The sequence below is a fragment of the Chelonoidis abingdonii genome, chromosome 6, assembly GCF_003597395.2.
Source record: "Chelonoidis abingdonii isolate Lonesome George chromosome 6, CheloAbing_2.0, whole genome shotgun sequence".
NCBI classification, from domain to species: domain Eukaryota; kingdom Metazoa; phylum Chordata; order Testudines; family Testudinidae; genus Chelonoidis; species Chelonoidis abingdonii.
This window is the reverse complement of record NC_133774.1, coordinates 44,303,175-44,329,802: the sequence shown is the minus strand read 5'-3', so window position 1 is coordinate 44,329,802 and position 26,628 is coordinate 44,303,175. Positions and strand designations below refer to the sequence as shown.

Sequence of the window (26,628 nt, the reverse complement as noted above, 5' to 3'; positions counted from 1 at the left end):
TTGATATAACATGGCTTCACCTATAATGCAGTAAGATTTTTTTGGCTCCCGAGGACAGTGTTATATCAGGGTAGAGGTGTACATCAAAATAGAAGAAACTTTTAAAATGGAGTCTGCTAAATATTAATTATTTCCAGTATTATAAGATACGTATTAATGGCATGAGTGTCTACGATTTACTGCCACAAAATAAAACCCAGAATTTTACATACTGCAGTAACAAATGTGTTTGGGTACCCTACATTTTTTTTGGTGCACGTCACTTGTTAAAAAACACATTATTTTGATTCTAGGAAGCCATTATCAACATTTCTAATATTGTTTATCAATTATGACCTGAATTCTCTGTGAAAATATTTTACATACCATTTTTGACAAAACTTGTACATCTAAACTGAAATGTAAGAACTTCATATAGTAATGAAGACTAAATAAATAAATTCCAGGGAATATAAAAACTAAAGATACATCATCAAACCATCCTCTTAGTTTAGAAACATAAGATTCAAAACTCTTTCAAGATCTGACGTTTTTCAGACTTTATCATTTCTTAAGTTACAAGCAAAAGGTGCACAGTCTAAACAAGTACAAATACAGATGATAGCTATGCTACACATTCATATATATTGCATCTAGACATGAAAAATGTTTGCACTGAATCTGCTCCAATGAGATTGAATTTGAGGTTCCTATTCCTTGCCAGTATGAGGGGAAGAAGTCTATAGAGTGGTAAAACTCCATGAATGCTACTGGGACATGCTCTCTCTACTCAGCCAGCTGACATCCTTCCCTACACCCTCCCTACAGAGCCTCAAGACCTGGGATCATTCCTTATTGTCTGTCTTCCCACTGTCTCCTGGGCTTACACTGGCCTCTCACGAGTCTGGTTATTTCCCCCCATCTTCTTTGTTTTGTAGGCCAACAGGCAGGGCTTCTGTATCCCCTCAATCCCAAGGATTTTCTGCATAGGCTCTACTAAGTTGCCATGTACAGGTAGCACTCCATGATGGTAAGCATAGTAGATAGCTAACCAACCTTCGGAACTTCCTGGTAACGGAATGCTAAAAGGTGAACATCCCTAATTGCCAGCATGTAGTTGCTAGGAAACTCAAAAACGTTTACTATACTTATCTGACCTAGATCTCACGGGGCACTATCTTCCTAAGTATCTTCAAGCAGAACATTTGGAAGGAAGGGTAAACTCTCTCAGGACTTGTCTACATTGGTAAATTACATCAAGTTATACCACATTAACTAGCATGATGTAACACTACAGTAGACCCTTCTACACTGAAAGTGTATGACACTGTGTTGGTCAAAAGATGTTCTAGCACAACAATTTTCCAGTGCTGTCGTGCCTGCCTGCTTGTGTAAAACTACTTTCTACCTTATTGAAATCAGAACCACCCTCAGAACTGTGGAGGGAAGTTACTCTGGATGGTGCTTCTCTCAAAGCCAACATTTTGGAAAGAACAGCTTGCAAATTCAGAAGATCCAGGGATGGGAGCCATGGAATCCAGACACAACAAGAGTAGGGACAAGGCTACCACCTCCCTTCCCCATACATCACACAAGGGTTCCAGGTTCTGGTGAAGGCCATCAACTGGGATATGGCAAAGTAAATTTCCTTGAAGGTTTGAATTCAATACCTTGCAATCCAAACTCTTAGAACAAAACTCTTAATGAACTGAACCTTGCAGGCTCTCTTTAAGTTGAGTGGCTTCAAAACTACTTGAAATTTTACATATCATTTTTACATATATTATGGTAAGCTATACAATGACCTAAATGTTGTTCAACACCATGGAGCAGATCCTCAGCTCGTGTCAACTGTCATGCCGCCAGTAAGACAGAGTCCTCATCCCAAAGAGCTACCAATCTAAGGGTATGTCTACACTACGAAATTAGGTCAAATTTATAGAAGTTGGTTTTTTAGAATTTATTTTTATACAGTTGATTGTGCGTGTCCCCACACAAAATGCTCTAAGTGCATTAAGTTGGCGGACTGCGTTTACAGTACCGAGGCTAGCGTCGACTTACGGAGCGTTTCACTGTGGGTAGCTATCCCACAGTTCCTGCAGTCTCCGCTGCCCATTGGAATTCTGGGTTGAGATCCCAATGCCTGATGGGGCAAAAATGGTGTCGCGGGTGGTTCTGGGTACATGTTGTCAGGCCCCCTTCTCCCTCCCTAGCTCCGTGAAAGCAACAGCAGACAATGGTTTTGCGCCTTTTTTCCTGGATTACCTGAGCAGACGCCATACCATGGCAAGCATGGAGCCCGCTCAGCTCACTGTCATCAGACGTCTCCTGGGTGCTGCCAGACATGGGACTGCATTGCTACACTGCAGCAGCTCATTGCCTTTTCGCAAGAGACGGTGCATTATGATTGGTAGCCATCATCGTCGTACTCCTGGGTGCTCTTTTAGCCGACCTCGGTGAGGTCGGTCGAGGCACCTGGGCAGACATGAGAGTGACTCAGCCAGGTCATTCCCATTTTCTGCCGAGCACCCAGGAGATGAGGATGGCTAGCAGTCATACTGCATCGTCTGCTGCCAGCCTAAGATGTAAAAGCTAGATGGAGTGGATCAAAACAAGAAACTGATCTGATTTGTTTTGTGAAATCAACAGCCAGCTAAATGCAGGGTTTTCAGTTCAATCCTTGAGGGAGCCATTCTGTGTGACAGTTGTTTGTGTTTCTCCTTGATGCAAAGCACCCCTTTTGTTGATTTTAATTCCCTGTAAGCCATGTCATCAGTCACCCCTCCCTCCGTCAGAGCAATGGCAGATAATTGTTTCGTGCCTTTTTTCAGTGCAGAACCAGAAGCTGCAAAAGCAAAATCAGGCGAGGAGGCAACAGCAGCGCGATGACAAGAGTGATGAGGACATAGACATGGACTTCTCACAAAGTATGGGCTGGGCAATGTGCACATCATGCTGATGAGCTCTGTATGGTCACCTGGGCTGATCAGCTCGCCACACTGGCCAAACAGGAAATGAAATTCAAAAGTTTGCAGACCTTTTCCTGTCTACCTGGCCAGTGCATCCGAGTTGAGAGCGCTGTCCAGAGCGGTCACAATGGAGCACTCTGGGATAGCTCCCCGAGGCCAATACTGTTGAATTGCGTCCACACTACCCCAAATTTGACCCAGCAAGGCTGATTTCAGCGCTAATCCCCTCGTCGAAGGTGGAGTAAAGAAATCGATTTAAAGAGCCCTTTAAATTGAAAAAAAAAGGGTTTTGTTGTGTGGACAGTTCCAGGCTTAAATCAAGGTAGTGCTGCTAAATTCGACCTAAAGTTGTAGTGTAGACCAGGCCAAAGAAGACAAGCAACAGGCAAAGGGTGGGGGCCATACATTCCCTTGATTAATTTTCCATATACTCTTCACAGGTTTTTTATTATTATTTTTTTAAACAAACTGTGTTGACAGTTTCCGATTCATCTGTTAACTGGCACAGCAAGGTCCATCTTCCCAATGACAGGTACAAGGGCTTCCTGCCCTTGACGCTAGCTTTGCAGATGCCCTCATCTCTTACTTTCCAAGCAGTTGCCCAGTTTCACCTTTCCCATAGGAACTGAAATACATGTCATTATAATATCTACTCTCAAAACCTTCCACTAAACTAATGACTTCTTTATTCTCTTCAGTTTCATCTTCAGAAGGCTAAGAAAAAGTAATGAGATAACACAATAAGGAGCACTGCATTAATTTGGACATAAATAGGGTGCACTACAAACTTTCCTCTGTCTACCTTTTCCTCTACTTGACCTTAAAAGATCACAAGTATCTTCAAAGTTTAGTACTAGCTATTATGATAGTATGTTCCAAAACTGCCCTTGCTTACACAGAAGTATTCTAGGCAGCTGATGAGAATCACAGTAATCCAGAGATGTACTTATAAAATGCTGGAAGTACAGAGTACAGTAGAAACTAGTCTCACCTCATTTCCATGAATTTGTAAAAATACACAGAGGGGTGAGGATGTCTAATAGTTGTTGTTTCAGACCCTGACAAAGTATGTGAAACAAATCAGAGCAGCAGCAATTAAAATTTTCACTCCTTGATTCAAAGCTTAAGTTCACTGTCCCTACCTTGAAAGAATAATGCAAATGAAGCATATCACTTCTGAGAACACCTCTATTTCTTAAAAATAAGTAGTTGCCTCGGCCCTTGAGCAAGCTGCACCGACAACAGGAACCAGCATAAAATTGACCAAACAGAAGAACGTATAAAAATACAGGGATCAATTTTTATACGGCTAGTTGGTTCACCAGAATTCACACTTGTTTATTAAAATGACAGACTTCTTTCCACCAGTCAGAAACTATTAGTTCAAAGCCACATGTGTTTTTAGAAGGACATCTGTTTTAATATCTGTAAATAAGACCTGACTTTACCAAAGCTTTTAATATGGTCTCCCACAGTATTCTTGCTGGCAAGTTAAAGACATATGGGCTCGACAAATGCACTATACGGTGGATAGAAAGCTGGCTAGATCATCGGGCTCGACAGGTAGTGATCAATGGCTCCATGTCCAGTTGGCAGCCATTACCAAGAGGAGTGCCCCAAGGGTCGGTCCTGGGGCCGGTTTTGTTCAATATCTTCATTAAAGATCTGGAGGATGGCACGGACTGCACTCTCAGCAAGTTTTCAGATAACACTAAACTGAAGGAGTGGTAGATACACTGGACGGTAGGGATAGGAAACAGAGGGACCCAGACAAATTAGAAGATTGGGCCAAAAGAAACCTGATGAGGTTCAGCAAGGACAAGTGCAGAGTCCTGCACTTAGGATGGAAGAATCCCATTCACTGTTACACAACAATAGAGACCAAATGGCATGGGGGGGGAAGCAGTTCGCAGAAAAAGACGCAGGGGTTACAGTGACGAGAAGTTGATATGAGTCATCAGTGTGGCCCATTCCTTGCCAAACAGGTTATGCCACTTTGTGCTGTATAATAGGCACTGCCAGCAGATCGAGAGTACATCGATCATTCCCTCTGTTCGACATTGGTGAGGCTTCATCATCTGGAGTACTGTGTCCAGTTTGGGCCCCAGAACAAGAAGGATGTGGAAAAATTGTGAAGAGTCCAGCGAGGGCAACAAAAATGATTAGGGGCTGGAGCCATGACTTAATGAAGAGGTGAGGGAACAGGGATTGTTTAGTCTGAAAGAGAATGAAAAAGAGGGAATTTGATAGCTGGCTTTAAAATACCTGAAGGGGTTCCAGAGAGGTGGATCTAGAACTGTCTTAGTGTACCAAAGACAGAACAAGAAGTAATGGCCTCAAAGTTGCAGCGTGGGAGGTTTAGGTTGGATATTAGGAAAAACTTTTTCACTAGCAGGGTGGTGAAGCACTGGAATGGGTTACCTAGGGAGGTGGTGGAATCTCCTTCCTTAGAGATTTTTAAGGTTGGGCTTGACAAAGCCCTGACTGGGATGATTTAGTTGGGGACTGTTCCTGCTTTGAGCAGGGGGTTTTGGACTAGATGACCAACCCTGATATTCTATGATATGGCCTATTCATGAACTACCAAGGGACAGGCTCACCATTCAATCCATTATATAATTTTAGATATCTAAGGCAATTATGGCAGTGCTAATGTGTTTCCATAAGGAATATTAAAGATAGTTAAAGCTGATTCATGCATTCTTGTCTGCGTACAACATCATCATGCAAGCGAGAAGGAGAAAACAGACTCAATTAGAATTATAAATTTTTAATTTGTGTATAGTCAAGGAAAAACCTGCATATAACTTTGAAATTAAAATCTGTTTTGATATGTTCCTGGTGTTTTTCTTCATTCCAGTTTTTGAGTTTGTCTGTTTCTTATCATGGTGATAGAGTTGCTATAGCAATTACTTAGTGGCTGATAATTCCTTTCTGTCAATATTTTCAAGTGCATTTTCATGGAGCACAGCACATCACTTTTCATCTGAATCCAAACGAAAGTGTCTGCATGTGTACCATGGAAAGTGGTTAGGGAATTAATCCTAAACATAACAATTTACTTGCTAAAAGCAAGACCTACAGTGGTGTGGGTGGGTGGGTAGGTGGGGGTGTGGGTATGTGTGTAGAGGGGCGCAGTGCGGAGAAAAATCAGTGCTGTTGAGTTACTTTTAAGCTATGCACATTTTCTCAAACTTGTTTTGAAGTCAGCAAGACAAGAATAAGCTTAACCTTCACAAACCCTTTGTGGAAAAAACAGACTAAGAGCTGATTATTAATGTGCACCTGTCAAATACTATCAGGGCTTAGTATGGGTAATTGAACTATTTCTCGAGAAAAGATCAACTGTGCATAAGGAAAAAGTGAAGTTACCTCAATGGTTCAAGGAGTGAGTTTAAGAAGGGGACACCAGATGTCTAATAATAATAATATACATGATTTTACATACTATCTCACTACTTGGGACAAGATATGGGCATAATACAGGACTAAAGACATAAAATCATGAGCTGTCAAGCTGGGGCTAGCCAACAGAACTGCCTAGTTGCAGACTATAAGACACTGTGCTGCACCAGAATGCTCTGGTGTTTCATCTAGAACGCGGTGGTGATTTTTGGCTCCCCACGACCACATTATATCGGGGTAGAGGTGTAGTTTTAAGGCAAGATGGTGGCATAACAAGTACAAAGCTAAGGATGCCAACTGTTGTATGTAGTGTACATAATAAAGTTGGCGCTATGCAAAGGGGTATTTAAATAGCCATATCCCATAATAAATATGGGGGTCTCAGTAAATCAAACATAACTTTGCACATTATTCCACTACTGGGAGATAATACAGTTATGCATCACAAATGAAATGCCAGTACTGAAAGTGTGAATGTCTTGCTTGTCAGCACATCATTTGATGCATAGCTTATCCTGGGTGATAAAAGGCATATGTTGTATTTTATTTCTCACAAGGTGGCCTGTTTAAGAAAATACTGTATGTAGTTGAAATCTGTCTGTAAAATAAAGCTGGCACTTACAGAAACCGTCGAGCTGGGTGTATTTGTACCATAGCCGGAGGAGGGGAGAGAGGCCAAAGACCAGCGGCGTCCATCAGTCCTGTTGTGAAATTGAGGTTAGTCCAAAAGAACACTGCAGAATCATTACACAGAAATACCTGGGAAATTATTCTTCTGTAGAATTGCATTCCAGAAGCATGATACAATCGGGTTATCCACCAAAGAGTAAACTTTCACAGGGGGTCACGATAAACAAATATTATACAATTTTAATAGTATCAATCAGATGAAATAACTCAAAAGTGAATGAGCTGATCCATAATACTGATCTCTCACTAAAACACTCTGACAAAATGAAGACAGGGAATAATTATAGCTTTCAGGTTCAGCAAATGCGAATTAATGAGAAACAAATAAAAACACGTGACCAATGCACAAACCACGATGCTATGAAATGTAATGTATCCAACACAATCAACTAAAAGCAAAATATAATGGGAATGGTTACTTCCATTATAAAAAACGAAATCAGTACAAACTACCAGTAGGTTACCATCATTAAGTGGATAGAACAATTAGACTAGAATTTACACTCTTAAGAGCTATAAATACGTGTGAAAAATTCACATTTTAGTTAAATTACACCTTTGGAGGAGGAAATATTTATAAGCTAGTACAATTCCTAACCCCTGCCGCTTCATGTGACCCACATATAGACAATATGGAACTTACACATTCAAATAGACAAATCACAAAACAACTGTTATGGTTTTTGGTTACATTTACCTGTCATTTCGGTGCCCATGACTGGAGTACAATTGTATCAAGTATGTTAAAACACAAGCAAAATAACAAAATGTATAAACGTAACAAAATAGGATTTGTTTTTAATAACACAAATCAGGTATTTTGGAAAAAATATTTTAAAAAACCATTTAATTTAGGATCAGCTACAAAGACCCCCATTCAATTCAGGTTTTGTGTAGGAAATGTAATTTCAAATCTGGAAATCTAAATATTTCAATGCTGCCTCCCCACCCTCCAAAAAAGTCTGTCTCAGAACATCACCATTATTCATTCTGGGTGAAATTCCAAGGTGTGGCTTCCTACTCAATGTTTACCCAATCAAATTCTAACTCAAGTCATCGGGATGGATGTGGACTGAGTAAAATCTGACTAAGGAGCTCATGACATAATCCCACAGAACTATAATACAGATGATTATGTATATGCTCAGAGTCACACAAGTCTGTAGCAGAGTCACTGACAGCATCAATAAAACCAGGACCAGAACTCAGGAATCCCTGGCTGTCAGTCCCCCATGTTAAGGTTAGATCATGCTGCCTCATGTAAAAAAGTAAATGTTGTAGGTCTGAGTTAGTATCACAGGGGTGATTGACACTTGCCTACACTATCCATTTATCATTGAAAATTTTCCATTTTTACATAATCCTAATCTTATCTATTGTATGAGTTCTACCAGGTCTAAACACTCAATGGACTGAATAGTACTGTAGAACTAGTGTTGCTTCACACTAAAGAAAACAACTATTAGAACAAAGGGTATGATTTGTGGAGATTTATTCGGTCCATTTATTCACAATGAACAAAAAGGAAAATTTTGCACATATCTCTGTCTCCATGATCTTGTTTTGTAATGTATTAACCCTCTTTTCTCTGAGGTATTGATGAGCATCTTTCCAACGAATGAACAATTCCAAAAGGAGGTTTGTTCCTTTTAGCTCAGATATATAAATTAAATTTGCTTAGTATAGAAAGAAAGACAAGCTGAAACATGTCAACAGGGGTGTGTTCTGTATATTTTGCAGCTGTGAAGCAGAAATAATTTGTTTCATCAGATTACGTGGGTTGAACATGTTTCCTCCACTAATACACAAAGACCGAACCACTTTTATTACCGTAACATGGTGCACGAATATAACCTTGAGATACATAGTGCCTTTCCCTAAGAAAACAATATACAAATACCATATGGATCAGAAATTTTTAGGTTAATGTTTCATGTATACAATGCTATCAAGCAAATTTGCTACAAGTTCTGAAGCTAGATCCTTTACTTTGATTTGCAAAATGGGAATGTCAGGAAATTACTTTCGTTTTCCTAATTCATCTCTTCTCCCCCACGAATTAGTGTTAAATAAAAGATACAGTTTGAAAGGAGAAGAGAATGCAAGACAAAAAGGACTGAATCCAGGATCTGCTATATGGTATTTGTAATATGGGCTGCCATTACCACTGAAGTAGTACAATATTATACATCGCAATAGAAAAGATATCCAAGAGCTCCAGGTAAACTGCTCGTGGTATCAGGTATCATGAACACTGTCATTATAGAAATAACATGGACTTTTCTTAGTAATTACACTAAAATACATGATACAGCATTTAATGTCAGGAATTGTTTGAGATAGTGTTGGGCACCATTTAAAAAAGTGTCACTAAATCATCATCTTAAGTAATGTTCAATTTCTCTAATCGGTTTTTCTCATGAGTTATTTTAGTGGATTTATAAATTTATTGTAATATCTCCTCCTTCATGGAAAGATATTTTTATTTGTATACTATTTTACACTGTAAAATACTGATTCAGCTAGTTTTTAAATCACAGTCAGATTAAACATGGGTGACAGCAGATGCTAGTTATATTCCTCCATAAAAATCTCAAAACACAGATTTTTATGAAACATCATTGCAGATGTTGGAAGCTAGAGTTGAGCCACACAAAGCATGTACAAATGAAGCTCTCTCCCCAGCTTGAACCGTTTTATAAAGAGTCAAAGCCATTTTCTTACACTGAGTATAAGATTTATCCCTGTCTGACAACCTGTGTATCTGAAAGTCCTAAAATGAAACAAAAGTTGCACCAAGGAGTTTTCTGTCACTGATGAATAAGGCAGTTATGTGGGTAACTGCAGTGATACTTAATGCATCACTTAAAACACAGCTCTCTCATGTAATTTATTTTGTAGACACAATTAGGTCAACATATAAACTCTTTCAACCCCGCCAGCCTTATGTTAATAAACATATTATCTGAGGTAAGCGGAGGAGATTTTAAGTAATATGGAACCACGCTGGCATGAATAGACAGTCTCCTGTGACAAGTTATCTACTCAGTTTATGGTTAATTTATTAATAATTTACATCAAAACTATACCAACATTAATTAATCCTCACAACACACCTGCAAGTCAGGTAATTGTTTCAATTATACAGCTGGGGAAACTGCTTAGGTCTCAAGTATCAGAGGGGTAGCCGTGTTAGTCTGGATCTGTAAAAGCAGCAAAGAGTCCTGTGGCACCTTATAGACTAACAGACGTATGTCCACTACATGCATCCGACGAAGTGGGTATTCACCCACGAAAGCTCATGCTCCAAAACGTCCGTTAGTCTATAAGGTGCCACAGGACTCTTTGCTGCTTAGGTCTGTGACTGAAGCTTGCCTATGGTATCCATTTAGTATTGAAATATCTCAATTTTTACAAGATCTGAATCTGACTAATTGTATGACTCCTATCAGAATTAAATGCCCAGTGAAAAGAATTTGACTGAAGATACATATTAGCAAAATTAAATTTTAAAATGTACTTTAAAAAGGCATAGTTGCATTGTATCAATCATTCAGTGTGGTTTTGTGTTGTTTAAGGACTAAAATAGTTAATATAAAAATCAAGTAATTCTTAATTAATTACTGACATTTCCATGTATTTTGCTAGTCAGTCCCTCTGTGCAAAGGAACATTTCCCCCATACAAACTGTACTTTATGCATAGCAAACAAACTCTTACCTTCGTGCAAAAGAAAAATGGGCTGAGGCACTGGGAGAGAAATTTCTAGGGCTGTCTTGAGGACTGCTTCCTGTCATGGGGCAAAAATAAAGGAGAAAAAACTCAGAAACAAAGCAAATACCATGGGGCAAAAATAAAGGAGAAAAAGAACTCAGAAACAAAGCAGCCAAGAAACCAATCTTCAGTACAAAGATTAGTCTGTAAGGTTTCTGAAAGAACTGGATTCCCAGTATAACATCTTAGGGCATGGCTACACTCGGAGATGTAGAGAGCTGTAAGTTAAACCCGCCTTCATAGAGCACAGTAGGGAAAGTGCTGCAGACTGTCCACACTGACAGCTTCAAGCATGCTGGCGTGGCTACACTTGCAGCGGCATTGGGAGCGGTGCATTATGGGCAGCTATCCCAGCATGCAAGTGACTGCATGTGCTTTTCAAATGGGGTGGGGTGGGGTGGGGTGGGGTGGAGTGTGACAGGGAGTGTGTTGTGTGTATATGGAGGGAGAAAGAGGGTTTTTTTGGGGTGCTGAGAGTATGTCAGCATGCTGTCTTGTAAGTTCAGATCCCCTTCCCCTTCCCCACCTCTCTCTCTCTCTCATTCAAAGCAAATTAAACGTTGGCTTTTTCTCGGAGCAGATAAGCAGCCAGCTTCTCTGAAACGGTGCTTTGAAAGGGCATTTCTGCATTGCTGCAGCCGATTTCACAACAATGACAAGAGTGGCCACTTGACTTAAGGGGATTATGGGACGTTTCTGGAAGCTGATCGCAGTGCAGTAATGCAACACCTCAATCACGCTGACGCTGACGTGCTCCAGCAGGGGCGCAGCAAATGTTATTCCACTCGCCAAGGTGGAATACCAGCAGTGCTACAGCTGCAGAGTCAAAGTGCTCTACGTGCCTTGCGGTGTGGATGGGGAGTGAGCTAGGGCACCCGAGGCTGCTTTATTACGCTGTAACTCGCAAGTGCAGACAAGCCCTTATTTAAAGTAACATTTCAGTTAAAGAAACTAATAATGAAGATCAAATTTAACTTCAGATAAAGCCAGTTCACTCCATTTTCAAAAGCACAAATAAATTAATTCAACTTTACAGGAATAATATTTTAGTTTGAAAGAAATAGAACTTGAAGATTGGAAACACTATTTTTGAAAGTCATTAAAAATACTAGAAAACCCCAGAAAATGACTGCCATAAGAGTACAGTCCTTAAACATATTTTCTCTATATTTTTTCCTCTTGCCATCTGTACTGTGTATTCCTGTAACTCTCCAAAAGTCAATAGCTACGCAAAACAAATGGAACGGAAAATTATCCCCGGCCTGGTTAGAACCAGGGGTTCTCAAACTGGGGGTCAGGACCCCTCAGGGGGTCACGAGGCTATTATTACACCCCAAACGCAGCTTTGCCTCCAGCATTTATAATGGTGTTAAATAATTAAAAATGCTTTTTAATTGATATGGGGGGGTTGCACTCAGAGGCTTGCTATGTGAAAGGGGTCACCAGTACAAAAGTTTGAGAACCCCTGGTTAGACCAAAGGCCTGCTTGGAGAGGTGAAGTCCTTAAGTGATGTGCAGAAGTGATTGAGCATTGTGAACAGGACATCTCCTTTGGGGGGCTTGTTACTTTCTCATTTTAGATATGCTACCTGCCACTGATCAGAGAGAAAGCTCAATGGCAGGGGAAGTTTACCAGAGCTCCAGCTTGCCTTGGCCACTCAGCGTACGTTATTAGATTGTGTGGATTGTCTAAAGAGGAAATGTAAAGGTGATACTTGCAAAAATAAAATAAAATAAAATAAAATAAAATAAAATAAAATAAACGTAAAAGTAGCATTGCCCTATGAGATGTTAAAAAAACCTTCTAAATTAAAGACTAGATTCTGATCACACTCGTTTAAAGAATAAGAATCAGCAGAAGAGCAACTTATTTACTGTACCGCTGGACACTAAATGAAATCTGCAATTACAACTAGGAGTAAGGAGAGCAAGATTTCTATATACTGTATATTCTCAAAGTAAACATTTAAAGAGGATAAATTGCTATCCCTGTTCAAAAAGAAAACCTAATCCAACAGAGTGCTGCCTTAATGATTTCAAGAATGCTAGATTTCTACTGAAAGTTTTCAATTAACTTAACATTGCATATTTTATAGTGATGTCCTCAACAGATGCCATTAATTTTATGATAGACAGTATAATCAAAGACATTTAGATGGTAAACAGTAAGAAACTCATTCTTTTTTGGGAGCAGAATCATGATGCGTTTTCAGCTGCACTGAAATCATATCTTAGCATCTGTTCTTTCCTGAGCCCCAGGAGACAGGAATTCTGCTTCAGCTGGCCAGAACCCCTGACTCTTTGTCCATTTATCTATCACAGCTGAATTAAGTTTTCAACTTTCTCCCCTTCCCCAATACCACAGCTTCTTCATTACTCTTCATATACCTCTGGGGACCTTGATAATTTCAAGGTGGCAGGGATTTTTGTTCCTTGAGGGGGAAAACATCTAAAACAAGATATTGTAGCATAGATTTTGATCTTTGTTTGGGGGCTAGCACAATTTATTCTTGTCCTGCATGAACTGCAAATACCAAATTACTGAGAGCAACAGTTCATTTAATTTAACAGCTCCTAACTGGATTCCTCTTGCTACTAGGATAGCTTATTAAATAAAGATAAGCCTTTTTTTTTTTTTTTTTTTTTTTTTTAAGTCATGTTGTGCAGATAAAACATGGCCACTCATTCTAGATAACACACCAAAAAGGGGGGAGCTGTATCTGGGAAAACACAGTGGGCTTACATGAATGAGAAGACAAAGAACCTGTCTTGGCATTTTACAGAGAACAGAAATAGGTAATTTAAAAAATAAACATTGTAGATAAGCACCTTTTGACAGCAAAGGATTTGAAATATCAGCACATGAGGTTGTTTGATAAATCTAGACTACTGTTTCCATAACTATTTAAACACCACATATTTACATTTGTTTACATTACATCTCTCAGCAGCACACTTAATTACGCATTGGTCATTTATTCAGAGCATAAAGTAATGGTGGAGAAAAAGTACTATTTTTTAAAAAAAATATGACTATTGCTTTCAGGAGATGCAGAACCTCTACCTCTCTAGCATCATCAGGAGCAACACAGAACTACCACTCATTACAGATAAAATAAGAAAGATTCAATAAATCCTCTTCATGCAGGAGGAGAGTCAAACTTGACGGGTATCAATCAATTTGTAAACTGATTTATCTGGAAAATAAATCTTCAGATTTCCAAGAAACACATTACAAATAATTCCTGAATACCAGTTAAATCATGGGGGTTTATCTAGACATTTGAGTAACAAAATAATTCAAACAGTCAAGACAGCAAATAGGGAAGAAAAAAACCCCAGAGTGACGGGGGCAACTGCTGTGGTGGTTTTAAGGTATGGTATTCCAGAAAGGCAAGACGAGTAGAACCGGAGTCCTATACGTGACCTTCATCTCTCGCAGCATTCATCCACCCATCTGCAAGTCAATACCTGAGAGACTTTCAAATGAAAACCAGTGCCAGTTAATTCTCTGCCCATATGTGCAGTGCTTGCTTATTATTCAAATCCTGCTGTTCCCAGGGATTTGTTGGCTGTTGTATATTTTAGTCCGAGGTTATTTTACACATTTCTGAGATTACTGCTGATGTTTCTGACCTGATAAAGTAAACCCGACTGGTGACCAGGCATTAGGTGGGTAATTAACACTATCATCCCCAGGGAGAAGTAACAGAGTGAATAGGTAATCAACATACCAAACAATACAATACTTTACCTAATGGCAATACACTCAGGGTGCCTCATTTTGCAGGCAGTTATGGTTAAGAAAGCTATATCCAGATTAATTAAATTGTTTGATTGTTTTGTAATTAGCTTCAAGAAATCCTGTGTCTTCACCACAGAGGAAAGAACTACAAATCTTTCGGAAAGGCATATGTTACACTCACTATAGATTATTAATGCATTTTTAATAGCTGTCTACTTACAAAATAAAGCGTTTCTGATGCAATGACTTTCTATTAGCACTGAGGGAATCAGAGATTAATGATAATTGCTATTATAAACTCCTGGTGGATCAGAACATTAGCCCCACTTTGAAGCCTTGTCATCATTTGATGATCTTAAACGACTCTCAGCATTTTAACACCAAAGCAACAGAACATAACAATTGGTCTAATATGCTTGTGTATTGGGTTTACAGCCTAGCTATTCAGTCTTGAAATCTTGACATAAAGCAGACAAGATCCAAAGAGCCAAAGAAGGTTGCAGGTCTGGCTTTCGTAATGTAACCAACTGTGCTAGTCAGTGAAACACATAGCTGGGCAGCAGAATAATTTTCAAATAATTATCCAGGTGCTTCCCACCGAGATCTGTGCAGGGTGAAGAGCTCAAGTTATTTTTTTTAAAAAAATGGATTAAACTACCCATGACACCCACAGATGACTGTCCCCAGTTAGAGTAAGGAAAGGGTTTGCAAACTCTTAAGATCTGGTTGTCTGCTAGCGGGGGACCTCTCTATTCAGATAAGGGAAATACTAAACATTTTGCTAAATGTGTTTGTTATGGTTGGCAGCTGGCTTGCTTCTTGGATATTATTCCTTGCTCTCAGTCTAGATCACACTGACATCTCTTGGCAGGTTTAGCAGTGTTTGCTTGATGCCATTAGAGATTAACATTGGATCTACAGAAGTATGGGAAGGGTAGAAGCCCAGGGACGGAAAAAAAAATCTATCTACAAAGCACATTTATTTTTATTTTCTCTACATTGGAATTAGGTTTCAAGATGACTTATATGTAGAGACAAGGGAAGCCTCCACTAACTGGAAATGCAGAAGCAGCAAAGAGTCCTGTGGCACTTTACAGACTAACGCACGTATTGGAGCATGAGCTTTCGTGGGTGAATACCCACTTCGCTGGAAATGCAGAGTTCATGCCATTCAACGTACAAATAGCATCAGAGGTAGCAGCAGTTTAATAAAAAAAAGTAAAAATATAGTTAAGCATCAGATGCCATCTCTGTTGCAAAACAGAGGGCGTGGGCATACTAGGGGTAGGGAGAACATTTGCAAATTTTGACCAACTTAACTAACTCCTTTTAAAAAAGAAGTGCTTACAATTTTTAATGGATTTAGATAGTGTTAGGACACTTGAATCAGAGTGCAATTTAGCATTTAAAACTTCCCCCCCTTTCCCATATACATTATTCCCTACAACACTGCAAGCCTCTTTTGAAAACTGATTGCATAGCAAGATCCAGTCCTTCCTAGAGCAAAATGAGTAAAAAGTCTCTTCTGGTTGCAGTTAAGGAATTGCCATTACTGTATACAAATGGCAATAATTAAAATTAACAAACAAACTAAACTGTATTGCTTTCTTTCCATAGCTGTCATTCTTTTAAAACAACAGAATCAGAACCCTGACTTATTAGCTGTGACTTCTGGCATCTTCATACTTCACTGAAAATTAACTGATTGCTGTTTTCATTAATTCACAAACCTGATCATTTTACAACTCACTTTACAATACAGATATAAAAACTATTTTTTTGCAAATATAGCACACTTAGGGTATGTCTTCACTAGCTACGTTAAAATGCTGCTGTAGCAGCACTTTAACATGGCTGAGTAGTCATGGCTCGTGTAGTAGGATCCCTCCACAAGGGGAGTAGCTCCCAGCCCTGGTGCACTCTCTACACTGCCACTTTACAGCGCTGAAATTTGCAATGCTTGGAGGGTGTTTTTTCACTGTAAAGTGGCAGTGTAGACAAGGCTTATGTGTGCTTCACCATAAATAAGAAAACAAAGCTACATTTGTTAAAATAAAGAAGCAAAGCCCACACTTTATAAAATAGGTGTCTGTGAAGCTAAGCATGGCTGAGATTTAAATCACAGATACCAGCATTAAAGTCTAGCATGAAACGCAGAACAGTTATACAAAAGGCTGTGTATACATAAAAGGATCAAGCTACAATTGCTATGGAAACAAACACAAAACAAAAACAATAAAACTCCTGAATTCCCTGACGTGGGAGGAGATTCTAACTGCACACTGACAATTTGGCTGTTCAGTAGAGGAGCTGGCTATGCTGGAGGTATTTAGCTGGAAAAGAGCTTTTAGTGACAATAGCGCTAGATGCTGCCCAGGGTGCTGCAACAACCCCCTGCCTCCTATAACTCCGAATTTGTCTGTGGTTCCTTCAGAAATCAAAGGATCTATTGCCAAAGATGTCATGGATCCCAAGGCCAGCCCCAGAAGGCTAAAAGGAAGACTGAATAACCCAATATCTTTAGTAAAAGTCTGAATGACAAGCTTTCAACCCTATCAATGAGATTACATTGGTTTATATTGGTTTTCTGTTTTCACAAGAGAACTAGAAACATTTTTTAAAAAACAAAAATGGAGACGTCCCTTACATGTGCAGGTGCCCCATACAGACACGCCTGGCGGGTGGAGGGGGCTGCAAGCCTTGTGGGCCCCAAAGTCTAACTTACCGCCCATATTAGTTATCTCTGAACAGCTGCCCCGGTATCTTCACAGAACACAACAAATTTGTGGCTATGCAAGGGAAGTTCTATATTTGCTGCGCACTTCGACTTTGAGTTCTTTCATCAGCAGCTTGTGAACCTCTGGCTGGGTGAGACTAGCCCCTAGCCCTGCCCCTTCCATCTGAGACCCTTCTATACACCCAGAACCCAGAGCCCCCCATCCCCCCATCGCAGCCGGTGGCCCCTACCCCACAGCTCCTCCTAGTCCTGGAGCACCTGGAGGGAGAGTGCGCAGTGCCGCTGCAGCCTCCCCAGCCCCAGGAAGGCAGGTGGCATGGCCCAGCCCCTGGAGCCCAGAGGCGCCACCAAAGCAGAGCCCTGAGGGGTGGAGTGTGAGCGGGACCATGCTTGGCTATTTGGGGAGGCTCCCCCAGCCTTCCCTACTGGCCACCCATGCTCTCTTTGTTTCCTTAGTCCCAGCCACACCCACTTAAGGCTCCTCTCTGACTCAAGCTTAGGAGTGCTTAATGTTCCGACAAGGCAATGCTGCAATACCTGGGATTGCTCCTGGCTCCCATTACTTTATCAATAAATCTGGCTAATCTTTGGCTGCTCCACTCAAGCAGCAATCGCTAGTGACCTGCAATGCAGCTGCTTCATCAAGTGCCTTGTTGCTTCTTCACTCACTTCTTTCTCTACTTTGTATTCCTGGGAGAATTCTGCACGGAAAAATTAAAAATTCTGTATATTTTATTTGTCAAAATAACACAATATAATCATGCCAGTTTCAATTATTTTGGTAATTGATTTCAAAATACCTTGCAGCACATATGTCTGTAACAATACAGAACCAAAAAGATTTCCCCAGGAGTAGAGAGTTAAAGAAACCCCTACGACAACTCTGTTCCTGTTTCTCTATTATGCTTTTTTTTAGGGACCTCAGTCTGGGTGCGTCACATGTGCCAGCTGTGGGGAAAAACCTTTGCCCCTCCAGTCTTTTAGTCAATTCCTGGTTTTTTGCCCTGTCTCCATATTTCAAGTTCCCAAACAGATGACACTGCCAGGGAGGGGAAGGGAGAGCTGCAGGGGTGGGGAGTTCAGTTGGGGAGTATTGGAGGGGTGTATGTGTACTTGCAGGGGGTATCAGAAGGTGCTCGAGGGGATATTTGGGGGACGTTGGAGGTGGCTGAGCAGGGGGCCCCACCAGCTCAAACACCAGCACCCCCTCCACCCAGAGCTCAGCTGCGGGGCCAGACACCCACATCCCCTCCCTACAGAGCTTAGTCACAGGGCACCCCCTGGCCCAGGTAACTGCACCACCCCAGCCCAGCCAAAGGTTCCACTCCAAGCAGCTTTGTTACTGTCTTGCCAGGCAGAGATGACCTGTACCTGCTGATAGTGGGGAGAGGGGAGCAAAAATTAAAGATTTTGGTCACCACCATAACAGCTCAAGTCATGCCCCGCTGGCAGATACTCCCCTTTACCCTCAGTCTCCCCTCCCGGAAAGCAGTGGCCCCTCCATGCAACTCCCAGCTGTTGCTCCCTCCCCACAGGGTGCAGCTCACAGGCTCCAGCAGCTGCTGTGCAGGGAGGTGGCCCAACAGCACCAGGTAACTGATTGGGGCTGACAAATCCAGGAACTGCAGCCCTCCCTCATAGGCACACTGTGAGCTGGGGAGCAGGGCTCTGCCGGGTCCAGTGGCCCCAGCAGTGGCCAGCAGCTCTGCAGTGTCAATTCTGTGGGAAAAAATGAAATTCTACGCAGGACATTAATTCTTCGCAAATTCTGCAGGTGCAGTGGCGCAGAATTCCCCCAGGGATAACTTTGGTATGACAACTAGGCTGCTAATTAAAACAATTCTCCACATTTCTCCCAAGCACTCCAGATTTTCCCATCCCACTAGCAGATGCACAAACAGTTGGTAGCTAGAGTTCCTAACCCTCCAGGATTGTCCTTGAGTCTCCAGGAAATGTGTCATCATATAAAGCCCGCATCTGTAATTTTCACTCCATGCATCTGAAGAAGTGAGTTTTTTTACCCACAAAAGCTTATGCCCAAAGAAATCTGTTAATCTTTAAGGTGCTACTGGACTCCTGGCCGTTTTTGTGGATACATAATAACATGGCTACCTCCTGATACAGGAAATAAAGATTAATCTTTAATTAAAGATTATGTCATGGGATGAAACCTCCAGATACACATCCAACCAAAATTGGCAACCATACTGGTAGGTGTTTCCTCTATGACAGACATCAAACAGTGGCCCCAGAGCAAAAGGTGGAAAAAGAAAAAAAGGAAAACCCACACACAACAAAGGGGCTCTGCAGTAATAATAAATAATTCTCAAGAGCTTCTGCAACCTTCTCCCCTTCTTTCAGCTGCATCATTGAAAAAAATGACCTTCCAAACAATCATGAACTATGGAACAATACAGTAAATATAATCTCACAGTCAAATAGTTTTATAAAGTGTTTATTCACCACAGGAGGGTAGATACTAAAAACCCCACACACATCAGGAGCAACTCTGATAAGCCATGAATCCCACAAAACCTAGAGTACTGGAACTTTTCTATGCTGAGAATTTGTTCGGATTCCAGCCATCAGCAGCCAGCTAGTGGTGTAGCTGCACCAATGTCAACTTCTAGTGCAGACAAGCAAAACCAGGATTTACACTGGTACAGCTTATCTCTGTCTGAAAGGAGTGCAAACCAGAGCTTTCCCGGTCTACCATAGAAGCTTGAACTGGCGCAATTACATCAGTGGTTGGAATTATGGCAAATCCATAATACAAACAAGGTCCAAAACAACACAACTGCAAAAATAGTCAACAAACACGTTAAGTGTGGGTTGAAATATATTAGAACATGAGCGATTCCAGAGGATCACTGGGAACTATAACAATTATTGTGACAAGCAGTCATAATAAGCTCTTGAATGGGTTGCATATACTGTTTAATGAAGGGGATGCTAAGTGGTTTCCACCGAACATTTGACTGACTTAATAATAATTAACAATAGCACTTATACTACTGCTTTTCATCTTAAAAGCAGCTTCTGAACAGCCATATGACATCAATATAATTGTTCCCATTTTACAGACTGAACTGAACAAGAGAGGTTAAGTGACTTGCCAAAAGCCATAGTCATCATCAGTCATGATGAAACATCAGAAGCTCGTGACTGCCAGATTTTTGCTCAGGCCAGTAGAACATTCCCATTGCTCTTTAAAATGATTACAGCCTGGTATGAAATGTGTCAGATTCTAAGCACCGATTTTTTTTGTTTAAAAAAAAAAAAATGCACCCACTCTATTGCTGAGTTTGAAGCCTCACCAATCCCAGCCTCTTGAACTGTGTACAAAAACTCAGGCTCTCTTTGCAGGCTCTGCAATGGCATTATACATACATTTTTATTCCTATAGCTGCATAGGGCTCCTGCCCACAATTGTGAGGACAGGCATATTTCTCACCTAACATTGCTGGTCAGCTGCATAAGGCAGCCTGCTAATGTCTTACTGACTGAACCTACCATTCCCTATTAAAAATGCAGATGAAACCCATCTTTCTGCTGTCTCCTTTAACTTGTAAGCTGTCAACCAGGTCCCCACAGCCACACTTTAACAACTTTTGACAGCCTGCCTGCCTATGGCTAATGCCAATTCCCACATTCACACTTTCTTGTTGGAGCACTCTCAAGGATTTAATTGCGACAACTGTACACACAATGTAACACAAAATGCATCTTTGTTGTACTGTGTTCTTCTGTACAGACAAGATTCCTATACAAAACAGATAATAAATAACAATAAAACTGTTCTTATTTGCAGATTTTCATCCATAGATCTCAATATGCTTTTCAAACAAAGTGTCATGATTATCAATTTATAGATGAGGAAACCAAGGTACAGAAAGTTGAAGTGACCCTGACCAATGTCAAACACAAGGTCAGCAACAGAACTGGGAACGGAACTCAGAATATCCTGATTGTCTATCAAATGTCCCATTCACTGACGACATTGCCTCTGTATATGTTGCAAGGTATCATATGTTCATTTTACACTGCACTGAGGTTGGAGAAGGGGGAAAATGTACATCTGCCAACATGTAATAGGGCAGGGGTCGGCAACCTTTCAGAAGTGATGTGCCGAGTCTTCATTTATTCACTTTAATTTAAGCTTTTGTGTGCCAGTAATACATTTCAGCATTTTTAGAAGGTCTCTTTCTATAAGTCTGTCATATATAACTAAGCTATTGTTGTATGTAAAGTAAATGAGGTTTTAAAAATGTTTAAGAAGCTTCATTTAAAATTAAATTAAAATGCAGTGCCCCCGGATCGGTGGCCAGGACACAGGCAGTGTGAGTGCCACTGAAAATCAGCTCATGTGCCGACTTCGGCACCTGTGTCATAGTTTCCTGTTACGGAGTCCCCGGGCAATGCTCTGGAACAGCTCCTCACAAAGCCAGTCAGGACTTTGGGGAGCCTCCTCTCCCTTGGAGCAGACTTGTTCAGGCAATGAAGTCACACATCGTCACCTCCTGGTCTCTCCTTGATATTCAGCACTCTGCCCTCCGGCGCTTTCCACAGCGGCCTACCCAGGCAGGGTCCTGGGGGAACGCACAGGGTCCTTGCACCCCCTTTGCAGTCAGACGTGCCTCTTAGCAGCCAGTAAAACAGAGGTTATTCGATGACAGGAACAGGGTTCACAAGCAGAGCTTGTAGATACACCCGAACTGGAACCCCTCGGCCGGGTCCATTCTGGGGGCAGTGAGCCAGACCCCCATGTCTGCCCTCAGCCAGGTCCAGCCTAACAACCCCCTCCCACTCCTCCTCTCTGCTCAGCTCCTTTCCCGGGCCAGGAGGTCACCTGATCCCTTTGTCTCCAACACCTTCAACTGGCACCTTTGCAGAGGAGGGGCCCAGGCCATCAGTTGCTAGGAGACAGAGTGCCAGGCATTTAAGTGCACTGGCCCTTTGCTCTGCAGCAATCACATACCCTTATCCCACCACCTAGATATTAAGAACTCCATAGGGGACACTGAGGCACCAACACAGTATTCAGAGCAACATTAAGAACATTCCCAGTTCGTCACAGTTCCCTACCTCTGTAATAGGGCAAAAATAATGTTATTCACACAAGCTATTTCCAGGGTGCCTATCACCATAGTTTAGTAGTTCCAAACAGAGTAATTAGGGCTCTCATGGTGATTATTCTCAAACTTTAGTTATTACAAACAAACAATGGAAAGAAAAGTTACACTGCAGGAGTGTTGTGGACTAAATGATATGTTTCTCCTAAAGAATAAAGGCATTAATACAAGTAATGGCATAGGTAAAGGTAGGTGGTTTACCTGCATGAGCTGAAAGAGGTGAATGAGGCCGAGGCAGAGCTGGAGATTGTCCATTGCTTATCAAGTTCTTTCGGTTACTTGTCCGACAACTGCAGGAAAAAAGAAAGTCACTTAAAACCAGCAAACAGTACACCGTCTCAATACCCTCGTACTCATAAGGCCCAATCCTGTACTCATTCAGCCTCCCAATCTCCCATTCAAATCAAAACCATACATGTCAACAAGAGTTCTGAATATGCAAGAAATCTGGATCAGGCACATACTTGATAATGACAAGAAGTGTCACTTCCCATGTAACTGCATAAAATAATACATGACTGATAATTATCCAGCTTGCATTTCATTTACCATTGAGTTAGCACAAAGACCTATGCATCAATTCACAGTACTTTAGGCAATGTTGTGTGTCACTAGTGTAGCCTAGGATCAAGTTACAGCTTGTTTCGTAGATGTAATATCTAGTAACATAAACCTGTTATTATACATACAACATGCATGAATACATCAAAACAAATCTGAGTTCAGAATTGTCAGGCAACGATTAAAGACATTTGTGTTTACATGAACTTTCTCACTCCAAATCACATGCAATGAAGAGCAATGATTTGTCAATCTTACAATGATACACTAATTAAAAACCTAATTATTGGGATAGATTTCACATCTGTGCCTTCCGTCAATAGAACAGATGATGCCAACAAAGATAAAGGCATTCACTCACATATTTTTCATCTCAAGTACTGCTAATCCACTGTTTCCCCCCATAATAGATTATTATAAGAGATAAATATTAAATTCATACATCTATTAAGGTAAGGGAGAAGAACGGACCGTTTCCTTTAACTGCATCTTAGTATTTGTAAAAATTTACTTTTTACTATCTTATAACCATAATCAAACATGGGTACTAAACTTTATACGTATAAGCAGATCCATGAAACCAATGGGACTACTCATGCATAAAGTTAAGCAGGTGTGTAAGTGTTTCCAGGAGTGAGTGAGGGGTCATACATTTTACTTGCAAAGTCTTTAAAGAGACATTGAGATCATTTCAGTCCAAAAATTTAGCCTAACACGATCAGAAATATTTTCAGTATTATAATAAGTTCCAATAAAACTAGAGTTTTAATTAAATATTTCCCTGCATTGTTTCCAAGTTAAACATTACATCACTGTGCTTTGTAGGACTACCAGAAAGGAAACTGACTAGTTTCCTCATTACACAAGCGGAATAAAATATAAAAAAGCGAGAAAACAGCATAAATCAGAGGTGGACCTACTACTGCCTGCGGGCTACATTCAGCCCATGGGACCATCCTGCCCAGCCCCTAAGCTCCAAGCTGGGGAAGCTAGCCCCCAGCCTCTCCGCTGCTGTTCCCCTCCCCCGCAGGCTCACCTCGCCATGCCCCCAGCACTCTGGCCCGCCGCTCCAGCCAGGCAGCGCAGGCAGTGTGGCTGGCTGAAACTTTCTGCTGCTCTGAGCAGCATGGAAGGGGGCGGCGGCGGGGGGGGGGGTGGATAAGGGCAGGGGTCCCCGGGGCAGTCAGGGGCCAGAGGCAGTTTGGATAGGCAGAGGTTCTGGGGGTGGGCAGCCAGGGAACAGGAAGCAGGGGGTTAGAATAGGTGGTGGGTTCTGGGGGGCGGGTTCTGAGGGGGGCAGTCAGGGGGTGGGAAGTGGGAGGGGGCAGATAGGGGGAAAGGGCCACACTGTTCGGAGAGGCAGAGCCTTCCCTACCCAGTCCTCCATAAAGTTTCACAATGCCGATGTGGCCCTCAGGCCAAAAAGTTTGCCCATCCCTGGCATAAATGGTTAGCAGTAAATTAGATTTTTTAAAATCCAAAGCATTACTGTGTTTTAAACACATTGCTTTTTAACTGCACAGCATGTGCTGAATTACTGTTCCTTCATTCTGATTAATGGTATGCAATGTGGCAGCAGAAGAGCCCACCAAAAAGACCATTTGGTTTCTGCTGACCATATAAGAACAAAGACTGTCACACTTAGCTGGTTGGTAACAGAGAAAATATCAGACTGATTTTAATGTATTACGCATTTGCTTAACACATCCCAGAACCACATAACAATATAAAAGAAATAGGGCAAACTGATAGAAAAAATCTAAATTTAAATACACAGGGAAATTAAAAACTCTGCATATGTGGTCTTTTTGAGATGGTGGATCTCAAAAATGTATCCTGCTAAATATTTTTCATCCCCAATTTAAAAATTAGGTAAAATCCCCCTAATTCCCGTCTATTATCTGGATATCTGTGAAAAATTGAACACTTTTTTTGTGGTATATTTTTGACTTGTGAAGATTGGTGGTTTGGGTTCTGTCATATAGTATTTTTTCTTTGATTAATCAATCACGTATGCTCCATAGGATAGAAGCCCACTGGACTTATTCTGTAAGATTGTGGGAGAGAAAAAACAACATCTGACTCCAAAAGGTGCCAAATGGTGGTAGGAGAGCACCAGAGTTCTCTTCCTAGACCTCAAAGAGACATCAAGGGGGAGGGGAGAGAGAACGGGACAAATCACCACAGGACCTTTTGTGAGTAGGTGGACTGTGAGGGGACACAGGGCTGTAGAGCCTACATAGGTTTGGGTAATTGCAATAAGCAATGACATTTCCCCCACATTAGTAGCTTTCTATATATTTTTCTACCGTTGAAGCTGGTTTATTAAATGCTTCTCTATGCCATTTTTGTAAAGTTCTGGCTGTACAGCTAAACTATTCTATGTTTTGCTCTTGTAAAATTGCCTTCTGCTATTGGTTGCTTTTGTAAGTACTGTAGAGTTATTACATGGTATACTTTAATTTAGTTTTTTAATGTTATTTACCCTTGTAGTCTTAAAATGTAGGACAAGAATTGTTTAAAGGGGAAAGGAAATTAACTGAAATAAACAGAGAAAAAAATGAAAATGCAAAATATATGAACTGTATTTTAGCAGTGGGTCTCAAAGCTTGTCTGCCGCTTGTTCAGGGAATGCTCCTGGCGAGCCGGGCCCGTTTGTTTACCTGCCACTTCAGCACGTTCAGCCGATCGCGGCTCCCACTGGCCATGGTTTGCTGCTCCAGGCCAATGGGGGCTGCAGAAAGGGCCAGCACATCTCTCAGCCCGCACTGCTTCCCACAGCCCCTATTGGCCTGGAGTGGTGAACTGCAGCCAGTGGGAGCTGTAGTTGGCCGAACTTGCAGACACAGCAGGTAAACAAACTGGCCCGGCCCACCAGGGGCTTTCCCTGAACGAGCAGCAGACCAGCTTTGAGAACTACTGTTTTAAAGAATTTATCAAGGGTACTCAAGGCTTAAGATAGGTGTTTTTTATGTAGTCAATATTTATTTTATTTAAAATTGTCCATATAAAAAATACTCCGTATTTCTACAGACCACAAATCCAAAATCATCTTGTCATATTCCATCCTTATGGTATCCTGTGGCAAAACCCAGCTTATCTTCTGCTGCTTCTTTTTAATATTTTATTAACAGTTCATTTATCAATCTTCAATCCTGAAATTGTGTAAAGGGCACATTTTCCGCATGCTTCAGCTTCACATTAAAAATAGTGAGAAGGGGTCCTGATTGGTAAGCAGACTTTGAGGACCATCCATTGCTGACACTACTGTCCTTGTATCACAGCTGTGTACGCTTTTTGGCATTGCACTGAAGCCCTTTTCTCTGGCCACGTCTACACTACCGGATTAATTCGAATTTGTTTAAACCGATTTTATAAAATCGGTTTAACGCGTCCACACTAGGATCCTTAAATCAATTGTGTGCGTCCATGGTCCAAGGCTAGCGTCAATTTCAGGAGCGGTGCACTGTGGGTAGCTGTTCCTCAGCTATCCCATAGTTCCCACTTCCGAGTTGAGAGCCCAGTGCCTGATGGGGCAAAAAACATTGTCCCGGGTGGTGCTGGGTACAGCCTCACCCCTCCCTTTGTGAAAGCAGCAGCCAACCATTTCGCGCCTTTTTTCCTGGGTGAAGAGAGC

At 41.3% G+C, this 26,628-nt stretch overlaps 1 protein-coding gene across 5 annotated transcripts in view; it reads right to left on the bottom strand.

The window, feature by feature from the left end:
- MAST4 (microtubule associated serine/threonine kinase family member 4) overlaps window positions 1–26,628 on the bottom strand; it is a 474,263-nt gene that overhangs the window by 87,267 nt on the left and 360,368 nt on the right. For 3 of the 5 annotated variants that reach the window (XM_075066982.1, XM_032805207.2, XM_032805205.2), the window contains 4 exons: window positions 22,632–22,720; window positions 10,763–10,832; window positions 7,741–7,761; window positions 6,976–7,054 (listed from right to left, as the gene is read on the bottom strand). In XM_075066982.1, coding sequence (XP_074923083.1) covers window positions 6,976–7,054; window positions 7,741–7,761; window positions 10,763–10,832; window positions 22,632–22,720 — 259 coding nt within the window. The remainder of the gene's footprint in view (window positions 1–6,975; window positions 7,055–7,740; window positions 7,762–10,762; window positions 10,833–22,631; window positions 22,721–26,628) is intronic. The other 2 variants (XM_075066983.1, XM_032805206.2) reach the window with 1 other exon arrangement.